Consider the following 21,180-nt stretch of genomic DNA (forward strand, 5'->3'; position numbering starts at 1 on the left):
ACCATTTGGCATATATTAATAGTATGTGGAAGCTTACATAGGAGGAAAGCTAGTATTTGTGAGAAGATTCTAGAGAAGTATGGACATTTCCTTAGGAAGACCCTAGATGCTTATGGATTTGCTAGGAAAGTCCTTGGATTCTTCTAGGCTTGTAGATAATTCTAGAGAAAGCCCTTATCTTGTAAATATTAAGAACTTGTGTAACAATTAGTATTTACACTCTAGCCCTTAGAAGACTAGTATATAAAGGGGGTCATTCATTTGTAATTAATCAAGCAAACAATTCAAGTTCTCTCTAATACAAAGTTTCCTTTAACAATTCTCTTGTGTTCTTTCTACCATTCTCTTAGCGATCTTGAGTGTAGTAAGACTGACTTGGCATAGCAAGAACGTCAGCAAGTTGTGCAAGATCGTGAGCGAGGTGACGTGACAACGAGGAGCAAAAAAGTTAAACTTGAAGGATTCATTTTACTTATGAGAAATAGATAAAACAAGGAAAGAAAAAAATTGTGAACTTTACCTAGGACAAAAAATAATTTTTACCTCCACAACAAACAAAATTGCCTTTTGTCGCCAACAAAACATAATTGTTACAACACTGTTTTAAATCATTCACCAAATATTGGTAGTTATATACCCCCTCCTGCCACTTCCTTATTGCTCTGCAAATCTTAAGTCCGCTGGTTAATTTTCATCGGGGAATATATATAGGTTTTTTTTTCTAAGTCGGTCCTTCTATTTTCTTTTCCCTTCTTGTGTATGATTAGTTAAAATGTTTAAAGAGCTTAGAAAATTTGAAATTATAAAAATAATACTCCTAGAATATTGGATTGAGTTGTCGGGTAAAATTTTTTTTATTTAGAGAAAAAATTTTGAAGCACGGATTTTAGACAAGAAAAGAAAAAATTGGAGTAGAGTTTAACATGGAGTAGAAATAATTGTTACCTCCAAATTGTCTTTTTCACCAGTAAAACATAATTGTGACAGCATTGTGATTGTGCAACATAGACCAAAATGCCATTGTAGAAGTTTACACTTAACAAAATAAATGGATTACATATATCACAAAAATACTTCCAAAGGAAAATAATACAAAATCATGGATTCATTACTTACAGATTTCCATGATCTTCAACTTTTGTGGGGAAGTGTATACATATACAAAAGAACATATGAACAAACTGGTAGCAAAAAACTAACACAATGTACAGATAACTCTGCCTCTTTAAGTTGGTAAAAGAAGCTTCACCGATCGAAGACTGTTAGAGGGGAAGATCCTCTGTTTGAAGTCTGTCCATTTTCATCTATTCTTAGAGGGGAAGATTGTGGCATGAGCTCAGACAATCGGATTCGTTCATTAGTCATTTTATTCTGGTAAAGGGGAGAAAACTTGTTAGTGACTTGGCACCGTTAGTTTGATAGAAACTGTGTTTTGAGGTTTTCAATGAAGCAAGATGATTGAAATATTATGGATGTTACCTTAAATTTGGCATCTTGTAGTTCTCTTTCCAATGAATTCAATTTGTTCTTGAGCTGCTCAAGTGCTTCTTCAGCTGCTGAGATCCCCATCTCGGATGTTGGTCTTGTTATTCCAGCAGCCTACAATATATGTTCCAAGTAACACTTCAGTAAAAACTTAAAGAATTGGAGATACAACCAAATCTCCCTTGATACTTTAGTAAATGAAACATGAAGCTCTCCTGACCTTCAGCACAGTAGCGCATAGGCCAAGTAACTTCTGCGCTAATTCCAGCCTTTCCTCTTCCTTTTCCTGTTGGACAAATTTCAAAGTGTTTAAGTCCTTGAGACGCAAAATTAATCTTCTCTTTGTCCTAGCACATTCATGTCCACAGTCGCATTTGAATTCCTCCTAGGCACATTATATTCTGAAAAGTACTAACCTTCAACTTGTTCTCCAGTATTTGCTCCTTATCAAAATTAATGTAGGGGCTTCTTCCATTAGTTTGACGGAAGTGAGCCAGCTCTTCCCTGATTCTTGAAAGAATTGTTTCAGTTTTCCGCAACTTAACAATAAGGTCATCATTCTGATTTTTCAGTAAATTGTTCTCTTCCTGTGACGAGAAAACAAGCAATGAGGATTAGTGCTGTAGCAAAAAAATGCAATTAGCATTTTCATGACGTTGATCTTCAGAGTCTGGGAAGTCTAAGCATGGTAAAAGGTACGTACCTTTATTTTAGCATGATGATGGATGCGTTGTTGAAGGTTTTGCTGACCGGACAACTTCTTTATATCTGCTTCAAGTTCCCTGACCCTCTTCTTATGATTTACATTCTCCATCTGAAAAAATATCCAGAAAATAAGTGGGTTTTAATATGTTAACAACCTGCCGAGGTGTAATTGAAAAAATTCACAACATTTCAACCTTTATCATTTCATTTTCAGTTGTAAGCAAGTGATCTCGTAGGCGCAATTTTTCTAGTGCAATCTGTGCAGCCACCATCTCTGCTTGTTTTCTCTCAATTTCCTCAATCCATCTAATCAACAAAAAAAAAAAAAAAAATGAGAAATGCACTTTTCCAAAAAACAACAAGGGGAGTCTTAAAATCTAATTGACAATTAATACCCTTTCCTCTCCTCTATGAACTCATTCAGCTGTTGCTTCAGCTTAAGAACCTCTTGCTCCTGCAAACCAAGGAATCAGTTAATAATATTAAATAAGTCCAGACTACTAGTTGGTGATATCATCATCATTACTAAGGTTACCTTGAACTGAGCATCAGCATTACGGAGTCGAGCCTTCTCCGTCAACATTTGCACTTGCTGATTATCCAGCAGAGTCTGGTGGGTAACACATAGGCAAAAATATAGGTGAAATAGTCAGGTCATGCTAGAGAACTGAAAAAAGGAAATGGCCTTTAGCTTTTATCATTCTCAAGCAAAAGATATAGATTAAGCTAAAATTACCGCGTAGTTATTCATGTCCAATTTCAAACCCAATAGATCACGTATTACGTCATGGGTCATGCTTTCGGCAGCAGCTAATTTTGAGTTCAGCATGAATATCTGCAATGAGTTTATGAACATAATTAAGTGAAGGATATTTTTTACCAAAAAATAAGTCACGTCGTTATAGGCAGTGGCGGAGCCAGAATTTTCGTTAAGGGGTGTCAAAATATATAAAAGTAAACATACCAGGAAATTAAGGGGAGTCAATACATAGTATATATACATATAATTTATATTTTTAACTAGCTACACAGTGTATTATTCCACCCCTTCCTATAAGGTGGCTCCGCCACTGGTTATAGGATGTAACATACCTCTTTTTGTCTACTTGCAGCTAGAGCCTCAAGTTCTTGGATACGATGTCTTTCTGCACTATGATCCTCATCCCTCTCAGACATTAACTGGTGAACCAGGCCTATTCCGATGCATTTAAAAGGGGAACCGGAACCCCTAGGCTTTGAAGCATTTTTCTCCAATTTGCTTGATGATAAAGTTGGAGCTTGGGTGGCATGGGGATCCATCTTGACTTTTTCTACCATTGCTTCCAATGCCTTGAACTGTTTTTCCCATTAGGTTAAAATCACAGGTTAGCAACCAGCACCAGCTATCACAATCATCAGAATGAATGAGGAATTACCTTTTCCTTATACTCGCAAGCCTGTGCCTCAGCATGCAAATTTAGTTCTGATATATGAGCCTTGAAGTGGGAAATCTGTTAAATAAAATGAAATAAAGTTAATCTAACTAGTTACTGAAATTTAATAACGACTGGCTGACTGAGCTTACAGAACAAAACTTCGTAAAGATAATAGAGGATGAAACTCACTTCAGCATCTCTTGAGATGATTTCTCCCTCAAGAAGTTGTATGCGCTGACTGGCTTCTTGAAGATTTTTTTGTTTCTCCTCTAGATGCCTGTATAAATAGAAATCAAAACATTTAGAAACCTAAAAGGGTCCGATTTTTGAGAATTCATGTCACATGGTTAAGTTGTTAGAAACCTTTTCATGTCGACATCACTGCCTTTTACATTGTTCATTTGTTGCTTGATAGCATGAAGTTCCAGTTCAAGCTCCTCCCTCTGTAAACGCTGCCGCTCAGCCTCTCCTCTGACAAATTCAACCTATAAAGTGGGAAAAATAATGTTATTAAATGATAAATAAATAAATGAATACGTTAAATTTGCAAGAATGAGTACCTCATTTTCTAGTACATTCACCGTGCACTCTAGTTCCTCAACAGACCTCTCTAACAATGTAACCTCATCTTCTTTCTCTTCAGCTTGGAGTTTTGCCATCTCTGCCATCTGAAATTAACAGAATATTGTTGTAAGAAAAGGAGGGAGGAAGGGGGGGAAGGAAACGGAAGACATTGGAGGTCAATAACTAAAGAAAGTATTTTAAAACATGACTCCACCTCTTTTGCTTCTACGGCAATTGCTTCACTTTCCTCTGCAAGCGTTTGTGCCATATCTAGCTCCCTTTTCAATCTGACAATTTCTCCATGGAGGTCATCCCTCTCACTAGTAACGTCATTCAGATTTCTCTTCAAGCATTCGATTGAATTGTTCATTTCACTAACAATATCACCAAATTTGGTGAGTTCTATTTCTAAGTTCTCACAAACTTCCCTTTTCTCTAACAATTCCTCCTCCATGGAACATTTTGCTTCCATGGTGTCCTTGGCACTGGCAGCCAGCTCCGAGTTTTCGCTTGAAAGCAATTCTATGTCTTTGCACTTTTGCGAGATATCCGACTCCAAAAGAGCTATCTTACTTATTTTTTCCTGCAACTGAACTTCAAGCGCTTGACCTTGACAAACAGCTTCATCAAGCTCAGTTTCCAAAGTACTAATAGAAGCCACTAAATCATCAATTTCATCCTTTTGATCCTTGTGGTTAGATGCCGATTCTTGTAACAAACTAAGGTCAAATAGCATTCCTTTGATGATGCCATCCTTCCGAACCAACTCATTTTGCAGGGAAGCGCTTTGTAATAAAATCTCTTCAGCGAAATTCTTCAATGATTCAAACTCTTGCAAAAATTTGGATCCTCTCTCAACTTCTTCATGTATATCCTGTAACATGATATCTAATTCAGCACTTTTATTTTGAAAAGCATAAAATGCTTTACTCCCAATGCTGTTTACTTTGAGCACCATATCGGAAGTGTCATATGTACCCTTCTCACGAGATATGAGTTGGTTTCTCAAGGAAGCATTCTCTGCATCCAAAGCATTGATTCTTTCAATCTGTGGTTTCAGATCACGAGATTCTATATCTGCTTTCTTGACCTTCAACTCCTGGAAGAGTAGGCAGCGTTCTCCTTTTAACTCTGTTATTTCATGCTGCAGTGCTTCAATCTCCTTTTCAAGACAATTCATCTTCCTAATTTCTGCATCTTTCATTTCCATATCATTCTGGAGTCTACATGATGCAGCTTCCAGCAAGCAGCTTTCATTCTGCAACATCTGGCTTTGTTGGTCAAGGAAGAAGATGCGGCTTGAAGAACTTTCAAGGGCTGAGTCCTTAGTTTGTAATTCTTCAAGCAACTTCTCATTTTCAGAGCTAAGTTCCTGGACCTGGGCTGGCAGAACAGTCTTTGCTTCCACCAATTCACCAAGTTCACGTTTCAATGTCTCATTCAAACAAGAAACTTCCATCAGTGAGCAAGTATCTTGTTCAAGAGCGTTATTTCTAGAGTGAACTTTGGCAATCATTGAATCCATTTCAGTAAGCTCAGCCAACATATTCTGCTGCTTCATTCCTGCTTCTGCAACTTCTTGCTGTAGGATAGAAACATCAGCCTCCTTGTCAAGTAGGATGGATGCAGTTAATGCAACATCTAGGTTGCCAAAAATGATTTCTCTCTTCAAACTTTCGGCAACTTCACAAAAATACTTAGTTTTTCTCTCCAACTCAGATATTAATATGGTGCTCTCTTCTAACTCGGATGACAAAATTAATGACTCAAAGTCTTTTGCAAGAAATTCCATTGTCAAACTATCTTCCAGAGATTTCAAGGCTTCCTCTTTGTCCTTCAGCACCCTTTCTTGATCTATAACAGATGCCAAGACAGATTTGTTGCTGAAATCTATTTCTTTCATTAACTCAACAAGCTCGGATCCCATTTGCTCGGACTTTGCTAACATTGACTCTTCCTGGAACTGCAGATCTAATATTTTTTTCTCGAAGGATCCAAGTTTGGAGGTGAATTCCCCTGCATCAGACTCTTTTCTTACTATGCGATCAAAATTGCTTTTAATGTCAGCCAATAATTTCCCCTTCAGTGTTCTGCACATTTCAAGCTCTTTCAGTGCTTTGATGTTCTGCTCCTTCAACTTCGATATTAATGAGCTAGATTCACTTAGCCCATGATGGAGTAGCCCATTTTCTGCATTCAATCCAGCAGCAGCTTCTAAGAGAATGCCCATGTGACAAAGATGCAAGACAGACAGAGCGCAGTCCTTGACGATAATATCTGACCAGATCTCCTCAAGCCATGACCTCATGCACTTAGTTGATTCATGAAGTTGAGACTTTATGATAAGGAGATCAGAAGTTGCAGACTTGAGCTCATCCGTGGAAGTGGTCTCGGCTTGCGAAACTATATCCTCCAATTCCAATACCAGCCTCTGCATCATTGCTAGATCTGACTCAAACTCATGCTCCAGTCTTTGGGAATGCATGTCCTTTAGATCATTAGCCGACTGCAAGCTTTGATTTTCATTAACAAGGATGTCTCTCTGGTCAGTTAAGCTGATCTCCTTCTTCTTAAGCTCTTTAATGTCAAGCTTTAAGGATTCATTTGCTATCATTAGTTCATTTATCATGATGTCTGCTTCTTTCATGATGTCTTGGACCTCTTCAAATTTAGCTAGAATGCAGAAAGCTTCAGTAGTTTTCTGGGCCGCCACTGCCTTAGCATCACAAAGTTCAGCTTCAAGTATCTACAGACAAAGATTTCGGGAGAGCAGATCAGACTGTGTAGTTAATTTTATCACACTTAATTTAATGGCAGGAGTTTGTCCTTTACATTGAATTCTATGCTTATATTGTATTACACATTATTTATTTTGTCATAATGATCGTATCAAGGATTAGAGTGATAAAATTGTAATATAACAGTCAAAAAGATGGATTTCAACATTGCAAGTCATTAGCAGTAATATATGATGTTTTTATGATATGGGCCTACCTTTTTTTGCTCATACCAGGAGCTGCAGGACTCTTGCACAGCACCTTCTATTTTCTGTAATTTAACATCTACTAACTCCACTTTATATTCAAATTCATGTTCAAACTTATCCATATAGGTCTGTAGAGAAGTTACAGCAGTCACAAAATCTCCAATACTCTCTCTACTCTTTTGCTCATATGACCACAGTGCTTCTTTCTCAGTACATAATCTGGCCATCTCAGCTTGCACTCCTTTTAAGCATTGGAGAGCAGATTCCATTTCTTTCCTTAGTAGAATAATTGTATCATCTCTGGCCTTCTTATCCTTACAATTCATTTGAAAAGTTTTCCAATTGCTGGCTGATTTAAGCATGTTATTACTTTTGCCGAAGGAATGGTCTGGATTTTCAGCTGTCCTATCTTCAAGAATGCATGACTCTAGGTGCTGGTCGTGTTGTCTTTTCTCAGTACCTGTCTGCAACAATACATTAAAGTTGGATTACAAAAATAACACATACATCACGAGGAACCTACCATGCCACTCAAGAAGCAGATAGAGTATAAGAATGAGCTACCATCAAACATAATGGCACATAACTTACCCGTGTTTCAAACTTGTAATCAGAAGAAAAAGAAGCATCAGTGTCATTGCTAATATCTTTTCCAGGACTTCCACTTCTTTCCAAGCACTCACTCAGGTGCGAACGTACTGTTGAAACACCTGCTTGCAGCTCTGTAAGTTTCTCAATCGTTTTCAACATACCACTTTCTTCAAGCTTTTGTCTTTGCTCCTCAAGAGACTCATTTTGATTCTCTGCAGCAGCGACTACTGAGGCCTGATCACAGAGAATAGCATCCTTCTGTCTGCTTATTTCTAGAGATTCCTTAAGCTGCATGTCCTTCTGGCTTAAAGCATCAATATAGTTGGAATTCTGTTCAGACAACCAGTTAACCACCACAAAAGCAACAGTTGCACTGACCGACGCCTTTATGAGTTGATCCTCCCCATGCTTAATCTTGTTCTCAAGTTCTGAGATGACACGTGCCTTTGAGCCTAACTGGGATGTCAAAGAAAGTATCTCAGCATCCTTTTCACTGCAATCTAGCTGGTGCGCCTCCGTCATAACTAAAGCTGCCCCTCTAAGAGATCTCAACATGGATTCCATATCATTTCTTTTGTTGAGAGCATTCTCCAGACTCTGATTGAGCTCTTCAATACATAACTCCTTTTCAAAAATGCATTTTGTCATTCTGCCAAATTGTTCAGATATCCTACTTCTCTTATCTGGAAATGTACTGGAAATAAAATCCAGTTGCTCACAGGCATCTTTGAGAGCCTCATGCCCCCCACTTACAATAGCTTCAATCTCGCTGTTTACCTGTGCCCATTCTTCAGACGTATCTATTAACTCTTTTTCTTTGTCATGTACAATTTCACCAAGTTTTCGATTTTCTTCTGTCATCAAAGACAATTTTGCCTTCAAACTTTTAACCTCTGTTTCCAGCTCAGTTAACCTCTTTGTGCTCTCCATCTCTTTCAAGCTACTATTTCTGACTTCCTGCTGCAGAAGAAGGAGTTCTTCCTGCAAGCATACAATCACTTCAGCAGTTTCTGCCTCAGCCTGCCTACTTATTTCATCCATCGCCTCCTCATTTGAGACTTGAAATTCACAGTCATTTTGGTACCGCCGATTCAACATTTTGGCCTTCTCAAGGGAATCATGCATCTTTTTAAGCTTTGCTTGTAAAGGAGAATCATCACTTTCCAAGAGCTTCGAAGATGAGAGATCTCTCAATTCTTGACGAATCATTTGCTCCTTCAAGGAAGAGATTTCAAGCTCCTGTTTCTGCAGTAATTCAGCATAATGGCTGTTACTGTTTCTTAGATCTTCTACCTCAGTGATTGCTAAGACATGTTGAGATTCAAGAGCCTCAATAATGGATTTTGCTTCCCTGAGTTCTGCCTGAACATCTTCACATTTCTTGGTCACTAACAGAAGCTGTTCTTTTGATGACTCTAGGTCTTGCATCATGGATTGAGCACTTTGCTCCAATTCATTGCGATGCAACCTTTCTTCTTGAGCTATAACTTTCAGAATGTCCAACTCAAGTTGCAAATCCATAATCTCCTCAATTTTCTTCATCATATCCTCTTTCCTCGTATCTTCCTCCTCTTTCTGATCAGCAGTTGTTGATTTGCCATCAAGAGCCAGAGCTTCTGGTATTGACTCCTGAAAAGTTATGGTTATAGTCATCCACATAAAGAACATAAGCAAACTTGAGTTATGAAAAAAAAAGTAAATCATACAATAGAATGTTCAGTGGGATCCTATAAGCAAAATACATGGTCAAAAATCATCAGAAAACAGTAGGGACTTGGACTGACTGTGCTCTAATATCGTGTATTTGATCAGTCAACTTATGAACATTACGTTACCCCAAAAGCTTTAGAGGCTTGAGCGCAACTTCAACTCAAGATTATTCTGTTGTTTCGTGGGATTACCTTGTTCTGGCCAAATTGTGGTATATTCTCATCTCAGATTCATTACTAAGTCAGAAAAAACATCAGTTTAGTGTAATTCAAATGTCCAACAACTTTCTGAATCATGATAAAAGTGTGATGACCCAAAAGGTCATCTTATGTTTTAGAACTCGAATCTGCGCTCTTAAGCCTTAAAAATCTCATTTTTACCCTCCTCGATTTGAGTGCGCAGTCGGGCAGGTTTCCGGAAAGCTTTTATGTTGAAAACTGATGAAAATAAGAATTTTTGTCTTAAAAGTTGATTTTAGTTGACTCCGGTCAATATTTTTGGTAAACGGGCCCGGATACGTGCTTTGACGGTCCCAGTAGGTTCGTATCGAATTATGGGACCTGGGCGCATGGCCGGAATCGAATTCGGAGGTCCCTAACTCAAGTTATGAATTTTTGATGAAAATTAAAAGTTTGAAAATTAATTATTTTTAGGAATTGATTGATGTTTGGCATGGTTAGTACCGAGTCCGCATTTTGGTTCCGGAGCCCGGTACAGGTTCATTATGATATTTAAGACATGTCTGTGAAATTTGGTGAGAAACGGAGTTGATTTGACGTGATTCGGACGTCCAGTTGAGAAAATAGAAATTTTAAAGTGTTCTTGAGAATTTCATTTGATTTGGTGCTAAATTTAGAGTTCTAGGTGTTATTTTGGCGATTTGATCGCGCGAGCAGGTCCGTATGATGCTTTTAGACTTGCGTGCATGTTTGGTTTGGAGCCCCGAGGGCTCGGATGCCATTCGGGCGATGCGCGAGTTGAGTTCAAACCTCAACAAGGCTGCTGGTGCACCAAATCTGGTGTGCCCGCACCTGCGAGCCTTTGGTCGCAGGTGCGAGCGAAAGCTCCACAGATGCGACCCAGGCCTGGACTTCGTTTTTCCGCAGATGCAGACTTTTCTCCGCAGAAGCGGAACCTTGTCCGCAGGTGCGGCCCCAGTTGGCCCAGCCCTTTTCCGCAGAAGCGCACACTCCGTCCGCACATGCGGATGCGCAGGTGCGAAGGTCGCTGGGCAGTGAGCATTTAATTCGGACTCCAGCCATTTTTCTTCTCGTTTTCAAAAAGATAGGAGGCCTAGGGCGATTTTTCAAAGACATTTTCTTCCCTAAATCATAGGTAAGTGTTCCTTTACTCGTTTCTTTCAATTACCCATTACATTTCTTGAATTTTCAACCTAAAATCTAGAGTTTTCATAGTAGAATTAGGGGTTAGGGTAGAAAATAGGGATTTCGGGAATTTGGGGATTTAGACCTCAATTTGAGGTCGGATTCCAAAACTAATTACATATTCGGGCTCGGGGCTCGGGGGGGGGGGGGGGGGGGGAAACAGAGTTGATTTGACGAGATTCGGACGTCCAATTGAGAAAATAGAAATTTTAAAGTGTTCTTGAGAATTTCATTTGATTTGGTGCTAAATTTAGAGTTCTAGGTGTTATTTTGGCGATTTGATTGCGCGAGCAGGTCCGTATGATGTTTTTAGACCTGCGCGCATGTTTGGTTTGGAGCCCCGAGGGCTCGGATGCCATTCGGGCGATGCGCGAGTTGAGTTCAAACCTCAACAAGGTTCAAACCTCAACAAGGCTGCTGGTGCACCAAATCTGGTGAGCCCGCAGATCCTGGACTTCGTTTTTCCGCAGATGCGGACTTTTCTTCGCAGGAGCGGGACCGCAGAAGCGGAACCCTGTCCGCAGCCCTTTTCCGCTGAAGCGCACACTCCGTCCGCACATGCGGATGCACAGGTGTGACCAAAGCACCGCAGGTGCGAAGGTCGCGGGGCAGTGAGCATTTAATTCGGACTCCAGCCATTTTTCTTCTCGTTTTCAAAAGGATAGGAGGCCTAGGGCGATTTTTCAAAGACATTTTCTTCCCAAAATCATAGGTAAGTGTTCCTTTACTCGTTTCTTTCAATTACCCATTACATTTCTTGAATTTTCAACCTAAAATCTAGAGTTTTCATGGTAGAATTAGGGGTTAGGGTAGAAAATAGGGTTTAGACCTCAATTTGAGGTCGGATTCAAAACCTAATTACATATTCGGGCTCGGGGGTGAATGGGTAAAAGGATTTTGGTCCGAACCTCGGATTTTGACCGAGCGGGCCCGGGGTCGATTTTTTGACTTTTGGAGGAAAATTTGGGAAATTTAATTTATGCAATATAATTGATTCCTTTAGCAATATTTGATATTATTGAGTCATTTTTGAATAGATACGAGTGGTTTGGAGGTGAATTCCAAAGGAAAAGCTGTGATTGAGAATTAAGTGGCCTTCGGAGCGAGGTAAGTGTTGTGTCTAACCCTGACATGAGGGAATTAGGAACCTTAGATTATTTGCTAAGTGAAATTCATGTGAGCGGCGTATATGTGAGGTGACGAGTACCTATGCGCCGCCAATTTACCTGTTTTTTTTTCCATGTTTCTCTGTTTTTTTGATATTGTCCCATTCCTATGCCAAATTGCTACGTGTTATACTAGTGTTGTTCAAATTATCGTTCTTATCATGTTTACGGAATTTTCTGGTGATAATTGAGTTTTTATTTCAAAGTTAAGATTGATATTATGGAACCAAATGTTGAATGTTGAATGTTATTCTACCTCCCTGTTGTTATTTATGCATTGCATTATGGTAAGGGAAAGTATTGTGAGTGTTAATGCACGAAGGGTGATGCCGTGCCGTATTGTGAGTATTAATGCACGAAGAGTGATGCCGTGCCGTTTCTATTAATTTTATGGTGAGATTGAGAGTAAAAGCACGAAAGGTGATGCCGTGCATTCTTCTTTACTGTATTCACTATTCCTATTGATTCATGGTATATTGACTGCTCCGGTGATCATTCTGTTGTAGTTCTTTATCTTGTATTCCCCTCAGTATGTCTCCCCTCCCGACATTTCCTGTTTAGTTCTTCATTCCTGTTATTTGTGTATGCACTGTTAAATTGTACAGGTTGATTGTAGGTGCCTTGCCTTAGCCTCGTCACTACTTCGTCGAGGTTAGGCTTGACACTTACCAGTACATGGGGTCGGTTGTACTGATGCTGCACTCTGCACTTTCTGTGCAGATTTTGATACCGGCTCAGGTTGATCGAGATTTGCTATTGGTCCACTGTCCGGAGACTCAAGGTAGATATGTCGGCGTTCACAGACCTTGAAGTCCCCGTCTATCTTTTTATGTCATACTGTTTTTTTCTTTCAGACTATTACTTGTAGTAAGTTCTAGAATGCTCGTGAATTGTGACTCCAGATCCGGGTGGTAGTAGTTAATACAGATTTATGATATTCCGCACTTGTTATATTTCATTGTAGTTAATTAAATGTTAATTACTGAACGGAAATAAAGAATTGGTAAATGATTCTCTAACGTTGGCTTGCCTAGTAAGTGAAATGTTAGGCGCCATCACGGTCCCGTCGGTGAAAAATTTTGGGTCGTGACAAAATGTCTCTAATTCTTCTTCTTCTTCTTCTTCTTCTTCTTCTTCTTCTTCTTCTTCTTCTTCTTCTTCTTCTCTTATTTGTAGTTATATAATGACAGAAATATGCTTGTTTGGAACTCAGAAAGAGAATTACCTTTCTGACTTCATTCCCACCATTGTGATCGTTGTCAGCAGAACTGATGCTAATTAATGAACCTCGTAATTCATCTATTTCCCTGAGGAGTATTGAGAGCAAGTTAGAGGGCACTAATAGCTGCAGCAGTTTGAATTTCAATATGTTAAACAACAGGAAAGTCTATAGAAGCTCAGCTGAACAAGACAACACAGATAGTGTTACTAAAGTAAGGTGTTAAAAAGGTTCACTAACCTGCTGAGTTTTTCATTTTTCTCCAAACAACAGTTTAAGTTAGTCCGGCATTCCTCCAACTCGTACAAAGTCTTTTTTAACTGAAACATGAGAATACATATCAGAGATCAAGATTGTTCAATTACTTCAAGTTAGGGGGTGACTAGAGACCAACCTCTGAATGAAGTCCAGTTTGCTCATCGCAAACATGTGTAGAATCCTGCACCATAAAAAATATGCTTGAACATAAGCAGGCTTGATTTTGACCCTTAAAGCAGTTGAAACAGGAAAGAGCACACTGTACAAGCTGTTGTTGTACATTACCTGAGATGGAATATTCATGTCCAAATGGCTGTGCTGCTTCAAGCTCCCATCAATATTGATATGTAGCTGTGAAAACACATACATTGTCTTACCATTATAGCCTCAAACAAGTCAAAGAACTACAATAGACAAAAGCACCATGTTTACCTGATCCCGCAAGTTAGAAATTTCAGCTAACAGAATTTCTCTCTCTCCTTCTTCATAAAAATCTTGAAATCTACATTCCCAACAAAGTTGAACATTATTGACGAATAAAAAGGAAATGAGCTTCAACATTCGGTTATATTGAATTTCCGTTTGAAAATTCAAACATTCTACCTCCGCAGTTGTTCCAAAAGCCTAATGTTTTCACATGCGAATCGAGTAACTTCTGGATTTCTATCAACCTTAGCTTGAAGCAACTGAATTTCTTCAGTAAGTGCACTGTTTTCCTCCAATAAATAACTATCTGCTGGTATTAGTCCATTGGCAAGTGACTCCATCCTTTGAATTTTCTCTTCTCTGAACTTTACCATCATCTTATTGCACCTATTATCTTCCTCCCTTTGACGAACCTAAGAGATAAGTATAATAACAGTAGTATTCAGGAACAAAGTTAGTTATCTTACTGCGTTACTATTGCAAATGTCAAACCAAAACAAAGAAATGGGAGAGAAGGCAAAAAGGTGAGAAGTGGGTCACCAGACGGTTAAGCTGCTCGATTTCAGCTTCAAGTTGTTTGATAGAAGTTTCGGCCATCTGCTCTCTCCTTAAAGCACCGGCTAGAGTGGTCTCTAGTGATTTCAACTGAAAAACAGAGAATTAAAAGCAAGAGGAATCATTGCACAGCACAGTAGATAAACACTTGGAAAGTGAGGTCTGATTATTTAGCCATGATGATGCAAGAATGTAAGAACACCAGATAGAGATGCAATAATCAGAGTGAATCAAGCTGGGACAAGCAAAGAAGCAGAGTCTGCTGGTTTTCAGATACTATGAAAAGTAACTATCTAATGAAAGTCTTGAGTTAAAATCAGAAAGAAGAAGAAAACAATGTTTGAATAGGTATAGTTCCTCTCTTCCTGCACTCATAACTGTCAATTAATCTCAATCAACCAGTCCAAATCAGTTGGTGTCGGTTATATGAATCCTCTAGTCATTTTCCATTTCATACTGACATTGAATAACTTGCCTTCTTACATAGATTTGGGAGTTCTCTGACCACAATTATCCTGCACACCACACGGTTAATTAGTTTAATCCCAACTAGTTGTTATCTCCTCCTTTACTCCCATTGCGTTTTATTCTTAACTAAGTTTCATTGATTCTGAGATATCTTAAATCTTTTAAAACAACTTTCCTCGATGTGATTTTAGGCATACTGACATTGAATAACTTGCGTTCTTAGGAGTTCTCTGACCACAATTATCCTGCACACCACACGGTTATAATTAGTTTAATCCCAACTAGTTGGTATCTCCTCCTTTACTCCCATTGCGTTTTATTCTTAACTAAGTTTCATTGATTCTGAGATATCTTAAATCTTTTAAAACAACTTTCCTCGATGTGATTTTAGGTACAACTCATCCTCTTTTATAACCTTCAATCATCACATTGTCACACCTATGAACCGATGTATCTAAGAGGTCTATGTAGGACACAACAAAATTATCTCAAGCTACTTCCATTTTATCCTCCATGTGTGCTACTTGCACCATCTGTCATATATGATCATTTCTACTCTTATCTAATTATTTATGACCACATATTCATTTATATGACATTCATCTTCACTCCAGGATAATATCGTTGGTCCCACAACCGTTCTATAAAACTTATTCACCTTGTGTGCTACTTGCACCATCTGTCATATATGATCATTTCTACTCTTATCTAATTATTTATGACCACATATTCCTTTATATGACATTCATCTTCACTCCAGGATAATATCGTTGGTCCCACAACCGTTCTATAATACTTATTCACCTTGTGTCATTCTATCAGATAACACATCTAAACACTCTTCTGTTCAGTCATCCTATTCTGTATCTTATCGCCGCATCGTTGTCTATCAATTATCATGCTATTCTCATTGAAGACTTCTGAGTTGTAACACATTCTGCAACTTTAGACTTTGGTAAATGTAAAATGTAACTGAATTATAGTTTTCATGCTATTATTATTGTTCAGTATTTTGGTACATCAGAAGGTGAGATAGCAGCATATGGAGGTGTTGAGTCATACTTTTGACTTGCAAACTTCATTCAAGAAGGAAAAAGAAATGATATAAGATGACAAGCAACGTAAAAAAGCAGTCTAAAAAGATATGGTGTACCTGTTTGGAGGACAACCTTACAATGCCTTTGGCCTCCTTTGTAATCAAGCTACGATGCTGATCTGTCTCAAGTTCCTTCTCAGCATAACTGCTGTCATCTTCCATTCTACAGTCTCCTGAAATAGTTGTTTGACCAAATGACAAAGTTCTAGATACATTCTGACGTTTCAAAGAAGAAAGCTCCTCCTGTGTCAAAAATTCCACCAATCTTTTCCATCAGGTTTTAAGCTCATGCTAACTTCTGCCATTGCAGAATAAATGTTTAAAAAGAGATTTTCCACCTCTAGAAGTCTTATTTGATGTTTAAGAGCAGTGACATCTGCTGAAGAATCTTCATTGACGACAGCCTTCAGTTTGAAAAGGACAAAAGGAACAAAGTCAAATTATTGATGCTGAATGTAGGTTCACAACTTTGTCATCAGCTATGTTATATGCTTACATTGTTCTGAATAAGTTTTGCTCGCTGAGCAAACTTCAATGTATTCAGTGTTTCAGCTGCACAACTGAGGAGAGCAAATCAACATAGTCCAATAACTTTTCACCTAAACTACTCAGCATAAGATTTAAAAAAAGGCTAAAATAACACCAACCAGATAGAAGGGCTGACATTGGCTATAATCATCGTTTTTGAGTTTCCACCCAGTGAATCCTGCATTTCAATACTATAAGAAGGATGCCGATATGCTCTGGTTTAAACACTGAACAGAAAATGTGTTTTAAAGTTCACCTGAAGCAGAAATGTCAACCTCGAATCCCTATAAGGAACATGTCTTGGCCTCCCATTGGCCACGTCCACCAGAACCATTATTACATGACTGCAGAAGGAAATGATCTGTCAAGTGAATGAAAACGACCAGGAGACAAGGCAAGAGTTATCAGGGAAAAATCATCAGTAAAAATACCCTAGAACTGATAAAGATCTATTGATGCTTGCAGCTTCCTTCAAACGTTCACCCTCAGCACCAGACGTCTTTTGTCTGTAATAGGTAATGGTCACGTAAATGATATGTCTGAAATATTTGTAGTTCTTTCTTTCCTTAGCAATACATAACATTTTTGCTCTTATCCATCTATGAATTACCTTTCTGAACCGGCAAGGTCAACAAGATTGAGCCTTGCAAAACGGAAGTTATCAGTAGAGTTCTTTTCCCACCTACTCTCAATTATACAGGTAAAGACACTGTGGGAGCGACTGCTTTCTCTGTTCATGTTTGTTGACGCTACTTTCCTGTTTAAAGAACCCTGAAAGAAGTTAAATCAAATTCATGAGAACATTTTTTATGCTACTTGCAAAAACTTGCATCATGTGTGTGCTACAAAAAGAGTAAGATATTATTGAAGAAACTCAAAACAGATATTGTCACCTGAGTCAAGAGCCTAAGAATGTCACCCACAGTTTGGACTTCAAATTCGGACAGATTTTCAACATACACACCTTTTGTGCTATCCTCTCGCAACTACAAGAGAAAAAGTATGAATGTGAACCAACAGCAGTACGCTGCATCTTATTTTCAGGTCAAGTTCAGATACGGGATAGACAAATTACCATTAAATTTGTGGATGAAGGATCAAGGAGATCGGTGATTTGTTCATTATAAATCTCTAAAAAAGAACATTTGCAGCTGTATTGTAGTCTCTCATCCCTTCGACTTTCCTCTTCCTGAAAAATAGAAATCAAAAGTGAAGTTTACAGAAGCAATGACCTACAATTTCTAAATTAGAAGTTGTATTAAGAATAAAAGGCAAAAATATCCCACTTACTGCTCTGATCCTTGCAAACAAGAATTCAAATATACGCGGTGTCATTCCTCGGTTGGGGCTCGGCCTGATTTCCAGTTCTTCAATCTCACCAAGCATTGTATGTGTCTTCCCACTACCAGTCTGCAAGAAGAGGTTATGTCTGAATGCGCTACTAATTTTGACTTAAACTTTAGAAGTAAAAACTGTGAGTGGAAAATGAATCAAGAGCAGATATCACTGCTTTGAGAACTAGAAAGATATATGGACAATAATAATCATAAATACAAAGTGTTCAGTTGCCTACTTGCCTTAGCATCTAAACATTTGCAGATACTTTAAACGGAGTTGTATTGAAAGTAATGATAACAGTCTAAGCACTTTGGAGATTTCTTTCCTTTTTTTTTGGGTGAAGGGGTGGTGGTGGTGGATACTCAACATTCAATTGATCAACTAACTTGCTAAATACAATCACATCCTGGTTCCTCGAACCACTAAAATGCTTGAGAAATTCTACATCAACTTGCAGAGGCCAGGTTGAAAAATTCCCTACGAGTTACGTGCAGCAATGAAACTCAATGAACCCCTTTTCCAGTGCCTTCTAAACAATAAGGTTAACTTTGTTTAAGCACGTGGAGTAACAACTTTTAACATTAGTCGCGCACAAGTTCAAAAGCAATGACACCGATAGTTTTTCATCAAATATCATATGCCTCACCTGTCCATATGCAAAGATGGAGCTATTATATCCAGATAAACAGTTCTCCACCATTGGCAAACCAACCATTTTGAAAAGTGTTTCCTGCAAAAAAAAATTGCATCATTTTCAGCATCTTATAGCACCCATTAATTGTTCTAAGTTGGATATTAATTATAGCAGACCTGGTTGATTGTTTCACATGCCACGTGATCAAATGTAAACCGAGTTTCAGGTTGCCCAATCCAGGTGATGCATTGTGCACTTTCCTGCTTCAAGCACCTATTGTACCCATTAGTACTTCTCTCCATGTTATTGAGAGGACGCATTCGTATCAAAACCTATAGTAATTCAATGCAGTTTAGTACTTGATCACCAAAATGACAGGTTAACAAAATATATCCTGAGAAAATCCAAATCTTAAAGGCATGCTATAGAAGTCAGCGTACCTGTACATTGTGCTCCATCCAGAATGATGGATTTTCCTTGAGGTCAAAATGAGGAACTTCAACTGTATCAACAACAGTCGACAAATTACCACTGCTCGGTATTCCCCTATACAATGCTGCATAATTGGCCATCCGGGCACCTCCACTCGCTGAAGGCCTAGAACCACCAGCTAAAGAAAATGAAGGAGTTGGAGGCTTAGTTACACTTTTAGATGGTGTGGTTTGATTAGAATGACTCTCTGAATAGCCAGAATTTGCCCTTCCTATCGTCCTCATGGACCGAGGAGTAGCATTGACTGCTCCAGCCCTCGATTGACCACCACAAGTAGTTGCATCCATTTTTCCTTCATCCCCTACTTCCACAGTACTCGAGCTGGAATCAGCTCTCGATGTCCACCCATATCGACCTTTTGGTAAACTTACAGGCTTTTCTGGGGTTTTAGTGATATCAGAATACCTACTAGCCTTAGGTTTAGTTGGGGTCTTATCAATTTTAGTAACCCTAACACCCATTTGTTGATCTACTCCGCCTTTCAAATTCCGGGTGGCTTCTTGAATTGTGTTTAAAGGTGGCCTTGTTGGGTCTGTACTGGTGGTTTGAGGACCCATTGAATCCCTCGGATCCACTGATACATTCTCAATTTCCTCGGTTTGGGCACTCTTGCCACTGTTCCGGCGCAAGAATTTGAAGTCCCTCAACATTCTGTACCAACAAAAAAGTTTTAAGATAACTGTGTTTGAATTCAAATACAACAGTGACTACTACACCTCAATCTTATATACTAGTTGGGGTCGTCTATATGAATCTTGAAAATTCATTCAGCTCCATTTGAACCCATTTCATTCCAATACACTTTATAATCAAATATAATAATCTCCAAACACACACAAAAAGTAGGATTTTAATTCAAGAAACCTTAATTCTGTAGCAACAAAGGTTTAAGGTAAATGTGTTTTAATTCAAAAACAGCAATGACCACCACACCTCGATCCGAAACTAAGTTGGGGGTGGTCTATATGAATCTTAAATATCCGTTTACTACATTTGAACCCGTTTTATTCCAATACACGTTATACTGACATACAAAACTTTCCCAAAAAAAACGTAAAAGATAGGAATTTTAATTCAAAAAACCTTAAATTGTGTAAAGAATGCTGATTTAGTACCTGAAAGAAGCGTTGAAGAAGAGAATACCGAGTCCTCGAGAAGCTGAAATTGTAAGTCACTTTCTTGGGTTATTTCAGCTTAATTTGGAATTTCAAGAATCTTGAAAAAAAAAATCAAATCTTAAAGTGGCAACTCATTCTCGAGTAAATCTCTCTCTCTCTCTCTCTCTCTCTCTCTCTCTCTCTCTCTCTCTCTCTCTCTCTCTCTCTCTCTCTCTCTCTCTCTCAAACACAAGACAATTTGTTACAATTTACCAGCTCTTTATCATAGAAATTCAAATTGTAACTCTCTCTGTCTGTCTCTCTCTCTCTTGAGCTGTCGGAGAGTGAAGTCTGTTGATTTCTTTATTCAAGATTTTCAAATATGAATCTGCAGGGGGCAGAGATGGACGGCTAAGATTTGATCTAAGGTTTGAAATGGCGCTTTGGGTTTTGAAATAGGGGAAGGGTTTATTCCGGAGAATTGAAGGAATAGGAGGGGGAGATTTTGAAAAATCATTGTTTTACTAATGATTTCCAACGGCTACTATTTAAATTTTGTTATAGAGCTGTGAGCCTCCTTTTTTTCAAATTTATTCTTTTCTTGCCCTTCTTTTTTCCTTTATTTCACTTTCTTTTGGTTTTTTACTCTACCAAGAGTAATTGGGGGTGCCAAGATCAATGTTTAATTTTGGTTCTACTGCTAAACGGAATGGTGCTACAAAGAAAATAAATACTTTAAATGACTGAAAATGAAACTAATAAACATTAGATTTTTAGTTATCCGGAAGAAAGAGGTGATTCTTCTAATGAAATTAATTTGTTATGTATGACTTTGCTAAAGTCCTAACCTTGTTCCTTTTTTATTTTTAAGTAGCGGTGGTGCTGGAGTGTATTGTTGCAATCATTTCGGTAGAACCTAGTCAAGATCAATGTTTAATTTTGCAACTGAAATAATTTTTTTCTGTTCTGTCAATTTTTTGAAGAACTAGAAGAGTGAACATATTCAAAATCTAATAAAAAAAGACATCGACCAACTGACTAAAATATCACTTTGAGTTGTTT

At 38.3% G+C, this 21,180-nt stretch overlaps 1 protein-coding gene across 1 annotated transcript; it reads right to left on the reverse strand.

The window, feature by feature from the left end:
• Positions 1-1,020: 1,020 nt before the first annotated feature.
• Positions 1,021-20,279, reverse strand: LOC107766219 (kinesin-like protein KIN-12D). Its single transcript, XM_075238040.1, has 38 exons — positions 20,137-20,279; positions 18,970-19,672; positions 18,706-18,861; positions 18,542-18,625; positions 17,848-17,967; positions 17,633-17,746; positions 17,451-17,543; positions 17,168-17,328; positions 16,989-17,063; positions 16,814-16,901; positions 16,677-16,735; positions 16,526-16,589; positions 16,368-16,433; positions 16,087-16,272; positions 14,451-14,555; positions 14,088-14,323; positions 13,917-13,986; positions 13,770-13,835; positions 13,621-13,665; positions 13,467-13,546; positions 13,233-13,314; positions 7,747-9,375; positions 7,164-7,619; positions 4,384-6,915; positions 4,166-4,273; positions 3,969-4,090; positions 3,795-3,882; positions 3,606-3,680; positions 3,283-3,525; positions 2,927-3,025; positions 2,726-2,800; positions 2,586-2,644; positions 2,385-2,496; positions 2,189-2,299; positions 1,902-2,072; positions 1,706-1,771; positions 1,480-1,599; positions 1,021-1,371 (listed from the first exon to the last, which is right to left on the reverse strand). Exons 2-38 carry the CDS (start codon positions 19,669-19,671, stop codon positions 1,246-1,248), a joined length of 8,844 nt encoding a protein of 2,947 aa, XP_075094141.1. The 5' UTR covers position 19,672; positions 20,137-20,279; the 3' UTR covers positions 1,021-1,245.
• Between the last annotated feature and the right edge of the window lie 901 nt (positions 20,280-21,180).

The sequence above is a fragment of the Nicotiana tabacum genome, chromosome 19 (assembly GCF_000715075.1).
Source record: "Nicotiana tabacum cultivar K326 chromosome 19, ASM71507v2, whole genome shotgun sequence".
In the NCBI taxonomy this organism is placed as follows: domain Eukaryota; kingdom Viridiplantae; phylum Streptophyta; class Magnoliopsida; order Solanales; family Solanaceae; genus Nicotiana; species Nicotiana tabacum.